Source organism: Gymnoscopelus braueri (genome assembly GCF_963280865.1).
Source record: "Gymnoscopelus braueri genome assembly, chromosome: 19".
Taxonomy (NCBI): Eukaryota; Metazoa; Chordata; class Actinopteri; order Myctophiformes; family Myctophidae; genus Gymnoscopelus; species Gymnoscopelus braueri.
Window position 1 is genome coordinate 42,392,689 of NC_137621.1, and position 20,669 is coordinate 42,413,357.

At 42.7% G+C, this 20,669-nt stretch overlaps 2 protein-coding genes across 3 annotated transcripts in view; one reads left to right on the forward strand and one right to left on the reverse strand.

Annotated features, from left to right (window-relative positions):
- Positions 1-20,669, forward strand: part of ttc7b (tetratricopeptide repeat domain 7B) — a 600,383-nt gene that overhangs the window by 45,799 nt on the left and 533,915 nt on the right. Inside the window, exons 20-21 of one of the 2 annotated variants that reach the window (XR_013932176.1) lie at positions 48-121; positions 2,722-3,175. Coding sequence is in view for 1 of the 2 variants with exons in the window: in XM_080414915.1 (XP_080271041.1) it covers positions 48-121; positions 2,722-2,869 (222 nt within the window). In the remaining variant the exon portion in view is untranslated. Of the gene's footprint in view, positions 1-47; positions 122-2,721; positions 5,982-20,669 lie in introns of those variants that run through there. The other variant, XM_080414915.1, reaches the window with a different exon arrangement.
- LOC308075232 (calmodulin-1) overlaps positions 17,879-20,669 on the reverse strand; it is a 19,513-nt gene continuing 16,722 nt past the window's right edge. Inside the window, exon 6 of the mRNA XM_080414944.1 lies at positions 17,879-19,744. Within this exon, the coding sequence (XP_080271070.1) occupies positions 19,716-19,744 (29 nt within the window). The 3' untranslated portion in view covers positions 17,879-19,715. The remainder of the gene's footprint in view (positions 19,745-20,669) is intronic.

Below are 20,669 nucleotides of genomic sequence, written 5' to 3' on the forward strand. Positions count from 1 at the left end.
TCTCTCTCTCTGTCTCTCTCTCTGTCTCTCTCTCTCTGTGTATACAGGGTATGATTCTCCAGCAGCTCCAGCGTTACAGTCTGTCAGAGAAGGTTCTGAGGGATGCCGTGCAGATCAACAGGTGTGTGTTTATATGATCTTCTTACCATGACCGTACAGACACAGACAATTCAATCTAATAGCAGCCATATTGGAAGGAAATTGGGCCTCTTCCTTACTTCCTTCAGGTGTTACCAATGATGCCAATTAAGATTGCGTTCCATTCCACGTCGGCTGACTGGAAACACTCTGCTACACCAGTGGGTCTCAAAGTGGGGTCCCGGGACCCTCATGGTTCCTTGAGGGGGTTCCAAATGGCCCCCAACGGGTGCGTAACTGAGGGTTCATTTGGTTCCATTTTTACACTTTTCAGAGTTAAGGGGGTCCTTGTTTGAGAGCCACTGTGATACACCAAATGGAACAGAGCCTTAATTAGTATCATTGGTAACACCTGTGAAGGAAGTAAAGAAGAGGCCCAATTTCTTTCCAATATGGCTGCTGTGCATAGAGCCTATTCTGATTGGCACGAGGCTGTGTGGTCTTATCACTTTTCTTAATTAATATGTATAATAAAACAGTTGTATTAAGTTATTTTATCTCTCACATTCAAAATGTATGAGGATGGTTTGTAATTGCCCCCAAAATATGACATATGAAACACAACTTTTAATTATTGGCAAGTGGCCAATGGTGTAAGCCGGATAATCCACTCAAATCCGTGCAGTTATCAAAAAAATAAGGCTAAAAGCCTTCGGGTAATTAGCCTCAGCGTCTTTTCATTGTTTTTCAATAAACGCACGGGGTCGTCACAGATTATCCCCGTACACGCTATCAGCTCATTTCTTTGTATTTGACTTTCGCTTTTTTATTGCACGTCATGCAGCACATATACTGTGTGCAACCCGGGGGAGATACAAGAGGCCGTATACACAAAGAAATAAGACACCAAAAATAATACCCTGCATTATTAATGTCATGGAGGTGGGGGGTGTAGAAAACCTGAAGTGAAGGTGGTTCTCCTCTCACTCACTTGAACATATTATGTGGTTTGAGTCTGAGGTTTCTCCTTAAGTTGGCATGTTAGGCATAGAGAGAGGGGGAGAGAGAGAGAGAGAGAGGTGAGTAGTGTTGCCAGCTGCCTGAAATTCAAATCAGGGACACCCAAGCCTGGTATCCTTTTTATTTCTAAGAAAAATAAGGAAAGCCCAGAAAAAATGATAACATCTCACTGCATATAATTACGGTATGTATCGTTGCTGTCAGGTGGAAACCTTGTATGCCCAAAACTTTTTAATTATTTTAAAAACATTTGAAAATGGTGAAAATAGCAGATCTACAAGCTCACTTTCGTGTGACATTCTTGTATGATGAAGTAGGACATTCATTTACGGAGAAAAAAATAGTTAACATTTGAAATATGGAGATAAGCCCGACAGCAACGATATTATATTGGGGGGGGGGGGGGAGGAATTAGCCAAAAATAGCAGATCAACAAGCTCACAACGCGTCAGATCTGCAACACGTTGTGAGCTTGTACTGTAGATCGGCTACTTGGACACACAAGTGGTCCAAGTACAAGAGACAACTCAGGTCCAGTTTACCTTAACTCATTCAGTGCCTGACTTATTTCTGGCAGTTTGGCTCTGAGTGCCAGAGCCAAAAATACATTGTATAGAAGAAGTGCTTAGGAAGCGAGATACAGCCTTTTTCAGTAAGATGTTAAACAAGAAGTGAATGGAGCAGCAAATCTTCAAATCATGATATCTTGAGTTCTGAATTATTTTTTTCCAAAATAAATAAATAAAATCATGACGTCGGCGACGTCATTGGCACCCTGGGCTTATAAAAACGTGACGTCGGTGACGTCAATGGCACTGAATGAGTTAAGTCTAGAGGGTTTAAGTGGTTAACAACCTGTAGTATCGTATATGTATATGACCTGTTTGAACTTGTAAGATGTGTGTCATTGATTGATTCCCAAAAATAAGGAACAAAGTCTGTCCCTTATTTTAGTTTCCAAATAAGGGACGATTCCTTAATTCAAGGGACTTCGTTGTCCCAGTGCGAGGGCTTGGGTATTGACTGTCAACGCTGTGACTCACAGTGGGTACAGGGTGTTGCCTATTAGCTGCCTTTGTTCTGCTCACCAAACCCTTCTGTGTGGAGCTGGGTGAAAGTTTGATTAACTGATTGCAATCAGGTGTGTCCAGGCCCGAGTCCCACTGGGCTGCTGCTGCACTCTGACCCCTCCCGCGAATCCCTGGTTGCTGTCCTCATAAAGGGTATATTAGAATGGGTCAAACTTACTCTCGGATCAGGACTGATTCGCCCCGTTCGGCAGATAATTTTTTTCTCACTTTGCTTCTCAGCGTGATACTGATCCTATTTCCAAGGGGCGGGACGGGCACCCGTGGGCACCCAGGCGCCGCGGCTTCTGATTGGTCTGTGGGGGTCTGTGGGGGGGGGGGGGGGGGGGTTTAAGACATTCGTCATAACCCATGCAATGTTTTGTGGCTTCACAAAGCCTAAAAGCCAAACTTTTATATTCCAAATAACAAGTAAATCGTTAATCGCAACTATTTCTAGGACAATCATCAAGTAAAATGTCATTGATCCTGACAACCCTACTATTTTCATCTCATCTCCCCTCCTCCACCTCCCTCCTCCTTCTCCTTCCTCCAGTACGGCTCATGACGTGTGGAACAGCCTCGGGGAGGTGCTGCAGGCTCAGGGCAACGCCGCGGCCGCCACGGAGTGCTTCCTCACCGCCCTGGAGCTGGAGGCCAGCAGCCCCGTCCTGCCTTTTACCATCATACCCAGAGCCCTCTGAGAGGGACTGTCTCTCACACACACACACACACACACACACACACACACATTCACTGTTCTACCCAGAGCACACTGAGATGGACTTACACACACTACTAGAGGGTAGCACGGGTCCCCAAAGAATTGGGACCCGTTCCCAAAATGGAACTCGATGATAATCGGGACCCGGTCCGAAATTGACCTAGGAACACTATCATTTATTGGACCCTGTCTGATACAGACCCGAGGATAATTTAGACGCTGGTCTGAAACGGGCCCTATGATAATTAGAGATTTTATTAGACGCGGTCCGAAACGGACCTTGACGGTTCTTAGACTCGTTTAACTGGACCCGATGCACAGGCTGCATTACACATTTATTATTTTCAGCAAGGCTTTGTAAAACAATGCTCACCGTTGAGACTAGCCGTCGTCTGTGTGACTGTCCCACCCCACTGTCCCAGGTCTCCGCAGCAGCTGTGTTGAGACATACAGTACCTGTCTTGGTCCCATTAAATCTGAGGAGTGCGTTCTGCACTGCAGACAGAGTGCATTTTCGCCGACTTTTCTTACCGGCCCCCGCCGATAATGACCGCAAAAGTGCTCCATACAGATCGCATTCCAACTTTTAAATGGCTTCTGCTCAGCTACAGTAACTATACTTTTCTCTTGTAGTTTGTGTTTCACCTCGCTAAAGAAAACCTCCCATGTTGTTGAGGCACGCACTGCACCGCGCTCGAGATTGACTGCGTTTCGGCTGTTTACGTTAAGCGTGGCTCATTCAATATGCGAACAGACTATATGAATTTGATAACGTAATTAGTACGCATATGTCTCATTTTGAAAACCGAAGATTAAAGAGTTTAATATGGAAATAAAGCAGGTGGGGTCCTCACGGGTCCATGAGGGTCCTTCCACTTGAGATGCACCCGTCATATTTTTGACCCGGACCCGCTCGGATCTACAGTAGGGTAGGGTCTCAGGTTTTCGGGTGGACTCGTGCTACCCTCTAACACACACACACACGCACGCACACACACACACACACACACACACATTCACTGTTATACCCAGTGCACGCTGAAACAGTGGCACAAATGCTATACTTGTAAATCGGGCTTAAGCCATGCAACCCTTATGCACACTACACACACACACACACACACACACACACACACACACACACACACACACACACACACATGCGCACCCACACACATTTTGCTGGCTGAGACAAAAGGAACACACCATGGCCCGCATGCGACACACATGTTTACTGTCACTAGAACACAAACACACTCTCTCTCTCTACTCAAAGTAAGAGTCGCATCGTTGGCCATACCAACACAACCCAGCCCTTCCCACAATGCCTTGCTGTGGCGGTGAACCCCGACCTGTAGTGACACTGCAGCCGGCGAAACTGATAGTTGTCATGGAGATGGAATCTCAGCATGCCGGATAGTGCTATCAACGCGTGTGTGTGTGTGTGCGTGCGTGTATGTGCACATGTGTGTCTGTCTGTATGTCTGTGTGTACGAGTGTGTGTTGCTTGTGTACATTTGTAAGCACTTTTGTGCGTGCCTGTTTTCGTGTCCGTGCATGTGCACCCGCGCCTGTATGTGTGCTAACATGTTGCCTGTGAATATTTGTACGCTGTATGTGCCCTCTGTATATACGGTGTGTGTATACATGTACATACGTATATGTTGCGTGTTATATTATTTTGTCCTTTGTAAAGACATAGATATATATATATAACGTACATACAAGACAGTCAAACTAATGTTCCTGCTGTCATTATTACCATTGAATTCCTATGTTTACATTTTATTGAATCATCGCCCAGGGTCAGGAAGATACATGCACAATGCACATACATAGTCTCTCTTTCTCTTTTTCTCTCTCTCTCCTCTCTCTCTTTCTCTCTCTCTCTTCTGTCTTTCTCACACACACACACACACACACACAGTCAAATAATACGGGCTGGTGGGCAAGTAAGCTGTCTTTTCTGCACACAGTTTTGCTGTAAATGGGGAGGTATATTTCCTAATTAGTAAATGTTCTTCTCCAAGTCAAATTTCACCCTGCGCGCGCACACCTTTCCCCCCCCCCCCCCCCCTCATTCTCACTCAAGTCCTTGTCTCACACAGCTCATGCACACACCTGCTGCTGCTGTCTCCATAGATAGGCCTCTAGCTGTATAGTTACTGTAAGCAGACCAGAGCGTGGAAAACGCACTGTAGTCCGCATTAGACAGGCATTGTCAGCAGATCACTGAAAAATCTAACTCTGTAAAGTCCAAAAGCCAAAACGGATGGCCAAACCCCGGGCTGCGTTTACACAGGTGCACAAGATCTAAAATTGAACTCCTTGTGGACCATTGGATGATGTTGTGTTAGGAGTTGGTAAATGAAAGCACATTTCATTATATCTATGCATTTTTTTATAAAGTAGTGTACCGTGCTCAGTGATTTTCCTTAACCACTCGAACCCTATACACTTTGCGAAAATAGCCAATCTACAAGCTCAGAACGAGCTTATAGGCTGGCTAAGTTTGAAATTCTTTGAGAATTTCTGAAAATCTTTGCCCATAATGGCATGCCCAAAGCAGGGACGCCAGGGTTAAAGTGGTTCATTACAAACTCAACTCATGAGTGATTGGGGAAATATTCAGTGTTTTTGGCTCCTGCATTTTGTTGTATTATAATGAATACTGTATGGCCTAAATGAAAACACACGGCAGTCTAGCCATTAAAAGGCAAAGGTTCATATTGTTAGATGTGCTCTCCTGTGTAAAACACATCCACGGTGATTGCGTCTCACAATGTCTGATCTTACGTTAAATATGAGATGAATATAATTATTTTTCTTTCCATGATTTTTGATTATAAATACAGATGAATATCGTTCTATATTTGACTGTCACAAGTGTATCATTATTATTGTTGATATTTTAAAAGGTGAATTATAATTCTATTTTCTGGATGTGTTAACCGAGAGATGCCATTGGAAGAACGAGGAGGATTGAGCTGATCGGATTGGTCGATGTCAGCTTGGTGGGTGTTCTCTTTGTACTGTCACCAAGCAACTGTAATTAAGAACAAGGAAGTTAATAAAAGTGATTGAAGAAACTATGGCAGACTCTTTTGCTTTATTGAATATCGTCTCTGTCGGGTGGAAACACTTCCAGAACTGTTGCTTTTCAGGACTCTGAATTTATTCAAAAATAGCAAAAGTAGCAGATATGCAAGCTCGAAACGTGGCGTGAATCTGCTACGTTTGATACTTTTGTGTGACGTATGAGTAGGGCGTTAACTCATTCAGTGCCTGACTTATTTCTGGCAGTTTGGCTCTGAGTGCCAGAGCCAAAATTCATTGTAAAAAAAAAGTGCTTAGGAGCCGAGATACAGCCTTTTTCAGTAAGAAGTTAAACAAGAAGTGAATGGAGCAGAACATTTTCAAATCATGATATCTTGGGTTCTGAACATTAAAAAAAAAAACGTCTTAGACGTCTTAGACGTCCAGTGGCACAGGGCTTATGATACAACGGACGTCTTAGACGTCGAGTGGCACTGAATGAGTTAATTTACAAAAAACACAACGTTAGAATATGGAGATAAGGTTTCTGCCCGACAGCAACGATATATTGAACACGTGTTGTCCCTCTCCCTCAGGAATAGACATTTGTGCCGTTTGCTATGAGAATGTGTAAGGATGCACGCATGGTGCAACAGTAATTGACCTTCTGACCTCAGCAGCATTACGCCATTGTGTGACTATTGCAACACCCAATCTGTTGTCACCTGTTACGTTACCTGTGGATTGGGCTGATGTCATAACTATTGTTCAACCGTATTATTTATTGACGTTGTCTTTGTGTTCTGCACCAGGCGGGATGTTTTTTAGGGTGTATACGTCTGCAGTACTTTCATTAATATTTGTTTAAGGGTCTTTATTGTGATGTTACCCTTCAGTACCAACTGTACTATCTGTAACTTACTGCTGTGCTGTCTCTGGCACCTCAATTTCCCTCGTGGATCAATCAAGGTATCTAATAGTTGAAAACATTTCTCCAAATGGCAAGTTACACCTGATGTATACTTGGTTGCACCGGTGTCATACACCGAAGATAGCCGATCTACAAGCTCACAATACATCGCAGCACAGCGCATTGTAGATCAGTCATCTTCGATATATAAATCACCCTTTATGATTGGGACTTAATTATACAATTGGAAGCCACCAGAATGGCCTCACGACTATACGTGTGTGTGTGTGTGTGTGTGAGTGTGTGCGCGTGTGTGTGTGTGTGTGTGTGTGTGTGCGCGTGTGTGCGTGTGTGTGTGTATGTGTGTGTGTGCGTGCGTGCGTGCGTGCGTGCGTGTGCGCAGCCTCTGGTTGTGACCCCAGGGCAGCTGGAGTGTGTGTTACTTTCTCAGGTGCACGTGTTTGGTCATGGATAGGGGGTATGTGTTACTGCGTGTCCGCGCCATGCAGAGGTATGTGTTACATCCTCTGTGTGTGCGTGTGCATGTGTGTGTGTGTGTGTGAGTGTGTGTGTCATCAGAGCATTAGCCTGCCTGTCCAGGGTGCTGACACCCTTTGTCCTGTCGTGTCCTGAAGTCCTCCCCCGCCGCGGGTCACAGACACACACAGTTCTGTAGGTGATTGGCTGGTGTTCGTGACATTCAGTCAGTCCTGGAGTCCATCACCTCAACTCATTTTCACAATTTGAAAAACTAATCTACTATATTTATATTTATTGCCATTTTTCATTTATATAAACATGACAATAGTATGACTCTTATGTTCATAAAATCATAAAAAATACCTATAAACACAAACAAAACATACATCACATAAATAGACATTAAACAATAAAATAATAAAATAAAAAATATACATACAAAATATTAAATAATAAACTACAAAAACAGACAATCATAATTTTTCTTCCCACATTACAAAATAGCTATCTATCAATACAGGTCCTAAACTAAAGGATTGTCTTCCATAAAATGTATGAACTGTCCCCATATTTCGCAGATTTCCCTTTAATGCCATGAGTCAATTTCTCTAGTGCAAGACAATTTGGCAATTCTCTGTACCATTGCCTGATGTCTGGTTTATCTGGGTTTTTCCAAAGGAATGCAATTCTAAGATATTCCAAACCCTTTTTTTAGGTTAAAGTTTTCAAAATGTCAAAATAGCCTGGACAAAATAACTTGACAACGAAAATGACAGATTTTCAAGCAAAGGCTTACAAAGTCAAAACTTGATTGGATGTGTGAGGGTCACCTACAGTACTGTGTGAATACAGAATGATGCTCCTTTGTTTAATGCTAAAGGGGCATAGCCGTCAAGAACAGTGGTTCTCAAACATTTTAATTTCAAGGACCCTCAGTTTGCTTCTGCATTTGTTGACGGACCCCCGTAACTCTGAGAGTGTACAGATGGAACCAAACAGAACCCCAAGGGTTCCTTAGGACCCTTGAACCACTGGTCTTGGACACGGGTTTGTGTCTGCCTGTATCTGTGTTCCCTCAAAAGACCAATCACAGCCGAGCGAACCACAAAGCCAAGCTCCATAGGCAGCGTTATCAACGTTAGCACACAAAGCTCACGTTTGCACAACCATTGATGATGTGTAGTTCCAGATATGCATTATGACTGTTGTAGGCCAATGTAAAAGAATGCAGTCACGCCTGGCCTGAGTCAAACTAATTGCGCTCAGAGTTGGTTGTGCCAGGTTGATGCACACCTGTTGTGCATCGAATTAATCAGTGCACACAGGAGAAATCAGCCACCCCCAGTCCCTTACACACAGAGAGAGATAAATCAGTCTTGACATGTTTGTATGGGGTTGTTTATCTTGTTTCCTTGTGGCTAACTATCTGATGCCAACTAAGGTATGGCAAGCAGCATGGCTACCTGGAAATAAAGTGTCAAGTAAATCCCTTGTCTGTCTTCTGTTGGTGCATTGGCTGCTAAGACAGCCGCCAAGCAGCGCTGTCGGGGAGCAGGCACAGCTTGGCCACGAGAACCAGAGGAACCTCGTATAAATAGGCCCTTGAGCAAGGCATGCCGCCGGTACACCCCAACTACTTCTTTGTAGGTCGTCCTCAGATTATTGTTGGTCACATGTTCACTCTTGCTGATGTTAAAAGTATGGCACGCAACATTCTGGTGTAGCACCCGTCTAGAGACCTCTGCAGGGTTGGCTTCAGGGTCCTCAGTGACCTTAATTCCTTCCAGCCCAGCATGTACATGCTCGTTCCTACATGGGTAACCTTCATTCTTCTGGTGTGAAAGAAGGATTGAACGAACCCAGGCCTGGCGACCTGGAGTCAATCTTTGGGACTTTTTGGGTTAAATGATGGAAGGTTCATCACAAAAAACATTTCCTTAGTAGCAAAATGCAAATATCAGTATGTCTCTTTGTTTTATTATTTTATTGTTTTCTGTGATGTACTTAGGTTTTACTTTTCTGCTGGGCTCCTTCTATTTTGAATGAAGTAACCTCGCGTCACCAGACATTCCACCTCGGAGGAAAACCTGGTATTCGTTCTAAAACTAGCTGTGTGATCCAGTTAAGAAAAAAGCAAAAAAATAAATCGTGGTTCCGGTTGGCGTCGCATTCTTTTTGTTCCCCACATAATGCGAATCAATTCATTTAGTAAAAGATGGACATACCAAACGATCATTATAACAAAAGAACGAAAAGATTATACCAAACTAAACTAAACAAGTTTTAAACTAGGGGAATCATATACAGTATGAGATGCATGGCGCCGGTGGTTCCGGTCGCTGGTTCGGCCACCTGATGACATTATGATGACGTAAAGTTATTTCCGTTCCGACCGGATCAGAAACCCATAAATGGTATTGATCCCAGGCTAATTTTGAAGTAATGTCTGTATTGTTTCCTGTTGTCCTTGTAGGTGGGACAACAGGTCACCTGTGTCCTGTTTGCCCTAGCCAATCCCTGTGATTGCCTTTGAGCTTCACCTGTGTCTAGACTCTACTGTGTATATAGTCCCGTTTGTGTCTGTATTTGTCGGATCCTCTGTTCCTTTAACTTGTGTTTGCTGTCAGTTTTGTGTGAGCGTTGAGTGTTGTGACTTGCGGGGACTGGAGAAAAAATACTTTGAATTGGAGTCTGATGGAGTTTTCCTGCATTTGGGTCGAGCTTAGTAAAACCTGAGTGAGTTAACCAACATCTTGGGAGTCGGGCCAAGGTTCACATGATCCACAAAAGCCACAGAAGTATCAAAGACTCACCACAAATACTTGAGGGTCTAGGCAATGTCAAGTGTAGCTATGGCCTTCAACTATGCATTGACTTCTCTGCTCTTTTCTGCTGCTCTTCTCAATGGGTTCACATTTTCTGAATGGCCGCAGTTCCAAGGCAGCCACTCATTATAGTGCAGTGGTTGCATTGTGGTTCCTAAACTGGGGGTCGGGACCCAAGATGATTCACTCAACAGTAAACAAACCAACATACAGTATACGTGTATACAGGGTAGCTGCACATTTCTTAAGTTAAAATGTAATGACTTTTAATACCTTTTATAATACCAAATTGGCTAAATTGTCAAATATTCTGTAAGAAAGAGGCACACATTGTGAAAATAGCGGATCTACAAGCTCACAACGCCTCGCACTGCGAGGCGTTGTGAGCTTGTAGATCGAATTTGAGCTTGTAGATCGAATATTTATCTGTGGAACTGTGAGTCAAACTAAATGTAATGCCTCAACTCATTCAATTCCAAGTGCTTATCAGGGTGGGGGGTCCCCAGCTCAAATAAGATTATTTTGGGGGGTCGCGGCCTGAAAAGTTTGGGAACCCTTGTTATAGTGGATTCTGATAAGTGCACTGTGTGTGCAATTTACAGGTTTTCTTTTTTTTTCTTCTTTTTTTTACCTGTAAATGTGTACATTTGTGTGTGTGTGTTTACAGAAATATAGGTCAAATTATGTAAACGTAGGTTTGGTTATTGGCTTTTGGTCTGGTGCCCGTACAATTTGGCACCGGTTGAACACTTTTGTGCCTCCATGGACTCAAATCATTAATCCTGAGCAAAAATGTCCTGTACTTTATGCCAATAAATGAATGCGCCTCATCCGTTAAAGCTTGTTGAATTAAATGTGGGGTGGTGGGGGGTTGGGGCCTAGTTGTCCCTTAAGCCTGATGAGTTGATTTCCCCCTGAGACCTAACAGTAGAATTCCAGCGGGGACCCATAATCCCCTGTCATCGTTGATTATTATTCAAGTTCAAATCTAATACTGAAATGATAATTTAACATCAAACAGCTGAGTTATACTGTGTAACCCACTAAAACAGCTCTTTACATAAACAAATAAACCCCCTTCAAGTCCTGACCCAGAGGTTAGATAATTGAATAGTTTACTTGTTATACTTGTTTTGTTTATACTTGTTCTTCTATTTCTGTTTTAGCTGTATTGTGTTCTCTGGTATTTTGTTTTGTTGTTGTATGTCAGGGACTGTAGCTGTAATTTCCACTGCTTCCTAACTGTACTGTACTGTATTATGTTCTCTGGTATTTCGTTTTGTTGTTGTATGTCAGGGACTGTAGATGTAAATTAGCATTCTTTCGAACTCCTTATATATTTCCACTGCTTCCTAACAATACTGCACTGTATACTGTTCTGTTTTAGATTGCATTGTTCATTAATGCATGAACAATGCAGTCCCTCTCAAATAAACAAATTAACTAGAAAACAGGAAATGGTTCTCAGGTGGCCCCCCAGTGTGTAAGGCGAGGTTGGCCCTGGCAGCTGGACCGGTGTTTGCCTCAAGAGCCCCGAGGCATTTTCACAGGAAGACCAAACACATTGCCGAAATCGAATCTAAAAGCCTGCCAGGACACTTGTGGTAAACGCACACCTCACGGGCTGAATAATACATGGGATGGACATCAATTAAAGCAACACAGGGTCAACTTGAGGAAGTTTTGTCTTGTAGAAGAAAAGAGAGGAGGAAAAAAATGGAACACCCTGTATGGAAGTGAAATGTCTGCTCGTGCTGTAAGGTTAGGAGGTGAGGTGTGGAAAACGGACCTACAAACAGTCAGCACTTTAGTCAGGAGAATGGCGGCATTCAAGCCCCACTGGCTGTCAGGTCAAATATTGAAATATTGATGTGACGGAAACCTGGAGCCAGGAGAGAGAGAGTGTGTGTGTGTGTGTGTGTGTGTGTGTGTGTGTGTGTGTGTGTGTGTGTGTGTGTGTGTGTGTGTGTGTGTGTGTGTGTGTGTGTGTGTGTGTGTGTGTGTGTGTGTGTGTGTGTGTGTGTGTGTGCGCGCGCGTGCGCGCGCAGTACTTGTGAGTGCCAAATGTCCCCACAACAACAAGTATAGTATAGCAATTGAGAAATATAACTTTTTAGGACTATTTTCCTGGTCCTCACAAAATAAATGGTTGTTTAAAAATATATATTTGGGGAGTTACTTACAATTAGGAAAATACTCAGATTGGGATTTTGGACATTTATACTTGTGTGCCAGTGTCACACACAGATAATAGCTGATTCATGAGCTTGTGTGTGTGTGTGTGTGTGTGTGTGTGTGTGTGTGTGTGTGTGTGTGTGTGTGTGTGTGTGTGTGTGTGTGTGTGTGTGTGTGTGTGTGTGTGTGTGTGTGTGTGTGTGTGTGTGTGTGTGTGTGTGTGTGTGTGTGTGTGTGTGTGTGACTGTCATGTTGCTCATATTTTGTGACATGCATAAACCCGGGTAATTATGACAAGAGATACGACACATTCATACACACCAGGCAGTTACATAACCTGCTGCACCTACTGCAACAGGTGTGTGTGTGTGTGCGCGTGTGTTAGTGAGGGGAGGCGCAGAGCATAGAGGAAGCTAAAAAAGGTAAAAAGAGGACAGAGGAAGCAAAAGAGGATGAGGAAGCGATCGAAGGAAGGAAGGTAAGTCGAGACCCAGACAGAAAAACCTAGCGATGATTCGACACCGACACCCCTTTTCTCTCCCCTCATCCTTCAACTATACACACACGTACGCACACACACACACACACCCTCCCTCTCTGCGTTATGCACTCCTTTTTTAATTTAACCACTTGGACATTCGGCAAAAGATTGCCGATCTACAAGCTCACAACGTGTCACATACGCATTGTAAGCTTGTAGATCTGCTATTTTCAGCGAAGATGATGTAGAGCGAAAACAGAAAGTACACTAGGGTAGAGCCCTGCGGGGCTCCGCTCAGCAACGTATGGGGTTTAAAGGGGTTAAGTCAAATCTAATGGTATTGGACAGATCAGGTGCATGGGAACCAACCCCCTCCCCGATCCCCCTCCCCAAGTATGACGTAAGATCAAAATGTGTGAATATGGTCGTTATATAGCGGCCATGTTGACTTCAGAGACAGATTTATAAAGCAATGTGTCTTCTTCTTATAACTCAGGGTAAACATAATGTGAGGAAAGTATTGTTTGGTATTCCACTCATTTTCTCTCTTCCCTTTCTAGCTCTGTCAGTTCATCTCCCCAATCTCTTCAATATCTCTCTCTCTCTCTCTCTCTCTCTCTCTCTCTCTCTCTCTCTCTCTCTCTCTCTCTCTCTCTCCAGAACTCCCATGTGTCCCCCCCCCCCTCTCTCTCAAACATCTATCCCATGCCCGGCTCTGTTGCCTAGCAACACCTCCTTATCTGGAGGCAGACCTTCATGATGGAACTAGTGAAGTCCTTATAAAATGCAGGCGAACGCACGCACGCGTGCACACACACAATAATATCTATGTATTGTTATACAAGCGAGGACCTTCCATTGACCACTCTCACAGTCACAACTCGTACAGTAGCTGTATAATGCAGAAGGATAATCAACTGAACTGATGTTCCCATCTTGTGGGGACACATGCAGGCACCTGGCAACATAAGGAAGTGTGCAAAACATCAGTAGTGTCACTGGCAGGGATGGCTGCTCTCTACTAGGGCTGCCACTATCCATTATGTTCTTAGTGAAAGTCAAATTAACTTGTTATATGTAATTTCACCTGACAACAATTTATCAGGATAAGAGTGAGTGAGTGAGTGAGTGAGAGAGAGACTATGTATGTGCATGTATCTTCCTGACCCTGGGCGATGATTCAATCAAATGTAAACATAGGAATTCAATGGTAACAGCAGGAACATTAGAGAGAGAGAACCTAAAATGAGTTTCCCTGAATCCTATCAAAACAAGCCAAAAGATGAACATAGAATAGAGTCCCCTCAGTCAACTGGTCCTGATGCTAACAATCAGGACAGTATGGTCAATCTAGCAGCAGCAGCGTTTACTTCCTGGAAACATTTGAGGCAGAGTTATAAAGCCATTTGCCTTCTTGTCATCCCTGCAGGTCAGGACCAGGGTAAACATACACAGTATGAGAGGAAAGTATCCCAATTAAAATAGGAATAGATTATTAATCGATTATTTTATTAATGATCAAATATCAATTTGTTTTTTATCATCGATTAAATTGATTAGTTCGATTCACTTTTGCAGCCCTACTCTCCAACCACCTGTGTGTTTCCATAACATGCCGCCCTGACATCCCATCTCAGTTTGACCACCTTCAGATGAGGTCTGGCAGACCTGATAACCACCTGTGTGTGTACACCTTGCATTTTCCCTCGTCCACATATCCAAATGACATCTGAAACACTTAAACCCTGTAGTTTTAGAGAACTTGACATGAGTTACAACTGTACTTTGACCACTTCTTCCGTCTACACCAAGCTCACAATGCGTCGCCAACACAACACATTGTTTATCTGCACAGGAAGGTGCTGTTATGGGGAGCGGCCTGTTGAAGCCCAGCTGTGTAGTTGGGTGATTGATTGGTGCCTGAAGAAGATCTGATTGAGCTGTTTTTTTCTGCAAGCTTCAAGCTTGCCTCCTGTTCCATATTTGAAATGTTTCATGTTTTTTACTGGTTTATGCCCATTCACACACCCAATTTGTGACAGTTTACACCTTGCATTTTCCCTCGTCCACATAACGGAGGAGATCTTAACCACTTAAACCTTATATCCTTCATTAACTGGAGTCCCCCAGGGGTCTATCCCAGGACCCATCCTCTTTTCCCTCCACACCAAATATCTGTGCCTAAAATAGCAGGTCTAAAAGCTCTCAACTGAGCTGTTTTCGCTGAATGTTCGCCCCCTGAATAGGGAAGCTAGGGTTCAAGTGGTTAACGCCTGACAGGAAAAAATGCCGGTACCTCAAATAGCTGGAGCTGATTAGATGGAGCAACCTGGTTAATATTTGTCCCTGGTTTTTATGTGGATTTTACATGGCCCTAATATTGATATGCCTTTTTTCTCCTTTTTATCCTTGTTCATGTTTTTTTTTCACATCTCCTTTCGTAAAAAGTGGATTAGGTTAAATATATTGGGGAATACAACTTTCAACATTAAATGCATTTCGAATAGAGCAGGTGTTATTGCAAATTCTGTATGAAGTTTAAAGTCTTAAAGTATAACTGCAAATTCAAGCTCTCTCCCTGTGTGCATGTTACCTTGTAAGACGAAACACATGTTTAGTATCACATATAGGATGTTGTGTACCTTTTTATTAAAATTACATCGCTGACCCTCGATGCACACAAAGCTTGCTTGGAGAACTTTGATGAGAATGGCGTGCAAAGTTAAATAAGCTTACGTAAGTTGAATTTATATAAATCCCTATGTAGGCCTACTTCCTTTTTTGGTTGGAAAACATTGCTTGTATCCCCGGGCCGACCTGACAATAAACTGTCCATGGAGAAGGACTTCAGACTTCTGTAAAAGATTTTATAAGTGCTTGAAAATGTAAACATAGTTAAAGCAGTTTGCGTGTGTTATACATGCACACATATGCAAGCTGGCAGGTTTACTTCATAGTTTAGAGAGGTTAGTGTTCACGTATTTAGTAGTAGTGTTGTGCTTGTTTGTGTGTGAGTGATTCCTGGTATGCTTGTGCAGTATTTTGTCCAGTGTTTTATTTTTAAATAAAGTCTCGTCAACTGCATCTTACGGTTTCTTACGTTTATTTAAGTTTTGAGTTCCTGCTTTTGGGTCTTTCTCCAGTTAAAGGACGACTTCATCCAAAAACAAATCTTGTTTTCTATCAATTACTCCATGAAGCCTTGAATTCATGGAGATTTATTTTGTTTTTGTCTCATTCCTGAACAAATAATTCAATGATTGAGGACTGTGCTGCGATAGGAGACCAAAATTAAACTATATAAAAGAAGAATTTAAACTTCAAGACAACTACAGTTGTTTTGGAGCCTCAGGAAAGCGACAAAAACAAAACAATCTCCATGAATTCAAGGTTTCATGGGGTGAGTAATTGATGGAATATTTTTTGGGGGTGAAGCATACCTTTAAGAGTCAATTCCTGACACATGTGCAAGCTAGCAGGTCTACTGCGTGCACAGTAGTATGTAGTTGTCTCTGTAGATCAAAAGTGGAACAGGCTTGGCAAATTGTATTTAGAAAGAGCGCTGTAAAAAGATTAGCGTTGCCATGGTGATGCCATGAACAGTGTGGCCTGGGAGAAGGCTTCTGGTTGAGTCTCTTGTCTAATGTATGCCCCAGTCGCACCACAGTGTGGCGCGCCAAAAATAGCCGATCTACAAGTGTAAATCAGATTCCACAATAGTGCAGTGACTCCCAACCTGTGGTCCAGGGCCCAATGGTGGGCCCCAAATAATTGCCGAAACACTACTATTTTATTGATAATATAATATGAATATTTTAAAAAATTTAAAACACTATATAAAAACATTTTCATTATGATACAGATACTATGCTAGTCGGAACAAGCCGGAACACAATCGATTGATTGATCATTAAAATAAACGTGCTCTGAAGATGCATGCGGCCCACCTATCAGATGGGTGGGCCGCGAATGCTTTTGAGATTTTCAAGGTCGGAAACCACTGCAATAGAGTATTCTTCTCCATCTCCACATGTCCTGTCATCACCCGTTCATCATCCCCTTTTCCTTAATCTCCTGTTTTGTCCCCTCGCATAACCCCTCGTTTAATATCCCTGCGTCAGTGCTATACAACATCCCTGCAGAAAAAAGGCCAAACAAAGCCAAGTTAAACAAACGTAAAGCAAACACACAAAACGGTCCTAAAGAAACTTATGTGACCTTATAACACACATGGTCTAACACCACCTATCAGCCACCTCATGGAAACCATGCAGAGTGTGGAAACTAGGAGTGAAAAGGCCAAGATGAAACTACGCACTGCCACTTCCTCTGCTGTGGAACTGGCTTTTCTGTTGTCTCCGTCAGCGTGGGAAACCTGAAAGTTTTTTGTGAGAATTGGTTCAGTCCAGCCTTTAAACCTTCTCTTTTATGGCTGAATACTGTTAGTTCCTTCTTTATAGGCCCTGTACTTTATAATGACGCTCTTGTAAAGACACGGTGATATTTTTTTTTCCTATTTTCAAACAAATTTGAAAGTGAAGAAAAGTAATGAAAGCGTTTAAATCTGTCTCTGGGTTTTATGAATATATGTGTTTAGTTAATATATATTAATAAGTAGTGTTGTGCTTGTTTGTGTGTGAGTGATTCCTGGTATGCTTGTGCAGTATTTTGTCCAGTGTTTAATTTTTAAGTTAAGTCTTGAATAACAACATCGGATCCATTGGAACACAGGTTCTTTTTTCCATTTCCTGAAATGGTTTTGGACATACTGTGTTAATTTCGTCGACTAAAACTATGACAAAAAATGTTCGTCGTCTACCATTTAGGCCTGCCAAAATAAAATGTTGTCGACTAAATCAACTGTAGATATAGTTAGTTTACTAAAATCGTATAATAAAATAGTCAACTAAAACTAGACTTCTTATTTACAAGTAAAACATTTCAGATGCCTAAAATATTCAAAAGACTATGACTAAAACTAAACCAAAATTCTCCGTCAAAATTAACATTGGTTTCCACCCGACAGCGACGATAATCTACAAGCTGTGTGCTATTTGTGGAAAAAAAGAGGCACAGGGCAGAGAGCTTTACCTCATGGTGTTTTATTGGAAAAACAAAATGTAAAGACTAGCATGTACAACTTGGAATGCAGATCAACTGAACTGAACAGAACAGTTGGACTGGGCCGGGCCTCGCCGCGCCCACACACACTCACACACAAACAAACAAAACACAAGATAGAAACGCTGCCAAGCACCGACCCTGTCCCCACTTTAAACTGAAACCGAAACACCCACTGAGGGTCATGACGCAACAGAGGCAAACTTATTGAGACAATATCCCTGGCAGAAATATCCAAAAAAACGTTATGAAGAATCTTTTTTTTTTTTTTTGTATCAAATTTTTAGCGTTTTGTAGTTCCCTTGCCCTATCGATATAGATTTCTTATTTTAAATCTCTTTTACCAATTCCTGTTCCCGTTAATAAAAAGTGCTACTAGATCATTAAGATTGCCTCAAATAAATCGCCTGTGCGATCATTCCCCGTCATCAGAGACCACCCGAGCCCCTCCAACAGTCTAAGATGCCCCACGCTCCAGGGGGGGTGGGGAGGGGCTCCAACAATCCAGAAACCCCCCCCCAGCTCAACTCCGGGAACAACAACAACAACAACAAAAAACAAACAAGAAAAAAAAGAAGAAGCAAACACACAACAAGATTCAAAGGAGAGAAAGTGAAGTTATTTCCGACATGCCAGAAACATAGAATCTAAAATGAGTATTTCTTTTTTTAATTAAATGTTTTTTTTTTACGTTTTTTTTTTTTTTTCATCGTCATGTTTTTTTTTCCTTTTTATTTCTTAAAAATATCTCTGTCGTCACATAGTTCATTTTTTAAGGTAAGCAAACTGCAAAGGATTTTTCCCGCTATATAAGGTTCTGTCACTTCCTGTGTCGTCGCTCTCTGCAGAGCCACGCCCACATACAACGTCCCTCCCCTTCCTCCTCGCACTGTTTCTCAACGTCCGGTCCCGGGGGGTCCCCACCAAGGGCGTCCAAAATGGACGCTTACGGGTCTGTAACTCTGACAGAGTACAAATGGAACCATTTTCTATCTCGTTGGGACCCCAATTCTCAGTGTCAGTTTAAATCTGAGAGTGCACAAATGGAACCATTTTTATTTTTATATCTTTGGGACCCCAATTCTCAGTGTTAAGTTTACAAAACTGCAAGGGTCCATTTGAACGCCCATGGTGGTCACCGGACCGGGTATTGAGAACCAGTGTCCTTCCTCGCCCTTCCTTTGGAGTAACCCCCCCCCCCCAACACCCCCCCTCCCCTTCTTGCAGCTCTCTGCTACGGGGCGCTCCACGATAAAAACCTGTCTAAAGCTGCATGCATGAAGAAGAAGAAGAACGGAAGAACAAAATGAAATTTTAAAAACAAAAAAACTAAGAATAGGAAGTAATAGAAGAAGGAGGAAAAATAAACAAAGAAAAAAAAAAGGCGATTGGCCGGCCCAAATAATCATCGTTTTTCGTCATGACAACGTCGTCGCGTGCGCGATGGAACCAGGAAGCAGAGGAGCAGTCAGCCGGACGGAGCTGGCTTTTTGCTAATTGGCTGCTTGGCTATAGTAATAACGGGTCGGAATTTTGCGATTGGGCAGCTCAAGCGCTTCGGGGGGAGGAGGGGGAATAGAGGGGGGGAGGGGGGGATACGAGCCGGTACATGCAGATTTAGAACTTTTTTTTTTGTACGTTTTTAAGTTGTTTATGGACAGATCTCAATTTTCCAACATTCAGCTTTAAGTTCTCTATACAGAAACGGTATGAATAAATGTAGATTTTTGCAATAAGAGGTAAGTGAAACATTTGACTGATTCTTCTTTGTTTGTTTTTTCGTGAAGCGGGGCCGACTTCATTTGGCGGTCATCATCTGGACGAACTCTGCAAAGACAGAAGCAGAAGGTCAAGTCAATTTTATTTATGAAGCAAAACAACCAGGTTGACCAAAGTGCTGTACAACATGATAAAACAACCTCAAGTGTAAACAAACAATAAACAACATTAAAACATTTTAAACAGCAAAAATATACAATAACAGACCAAAAGATAAGAGCGCGGCGGGTTCATATGTTGGAGACAGGCTATGGAAAGGTCTAGGGTGATTCAAATGCTAGGGAGAAGAGATGTGTTTTGAGTCTAGATTTGAAGATGTCCAGGGACAAACCTAATAGTGGACGGAAGGCTGTACCAGAGTTTTGGACCAACCACGGAAAAAGCTTGGTCACCCTTTTGCTTTAACCGGGTGTGTGTGACTTTCAGAAGCCTCTGGTCAGAGGATCTCAGTGGCCTGGTGTTGTCAGAGAGGGTGGTGCTAGTAAGAATTTAAAATCAGTTCCAAATCTGACAGTAGGAATTTAAAATCAGTTCTAAATCTGACTAGGAGCCAATGGAGGGAGGCCAGTATAGGGGTGATGTGGTCCCGCTGTACGGGTGCCAGTCAGAAGTCTGGCGGCAGCGTTTTGAACAAGCTGCAGGCGGGAGAGGGAAGAGTTAGCGACCCCTACATGAAGAGAATTACAGTAATCCAGCCGGGATGTGATGTGACAAGAGCATGAATTACTTTTTCTAGGTCGTGGGCTGAGAGGAAGGATTTTATTATTTCAGGAGAGTGTGTTACAGCCAACGCATTGCTGGGTAGGTTGACAAACTCAACTCAAGCACCTCCCTGTGACATGATCAATACTATGCCAGTCATTCCCTAACCTGTGGGCCATGAGGATATTGCAAGCGGTGCAAGTGGCAAGCTAAGATGTTATTGATAATATCATTCATATGAAAAACATGAATGTGATTTTTTTTTTATGTC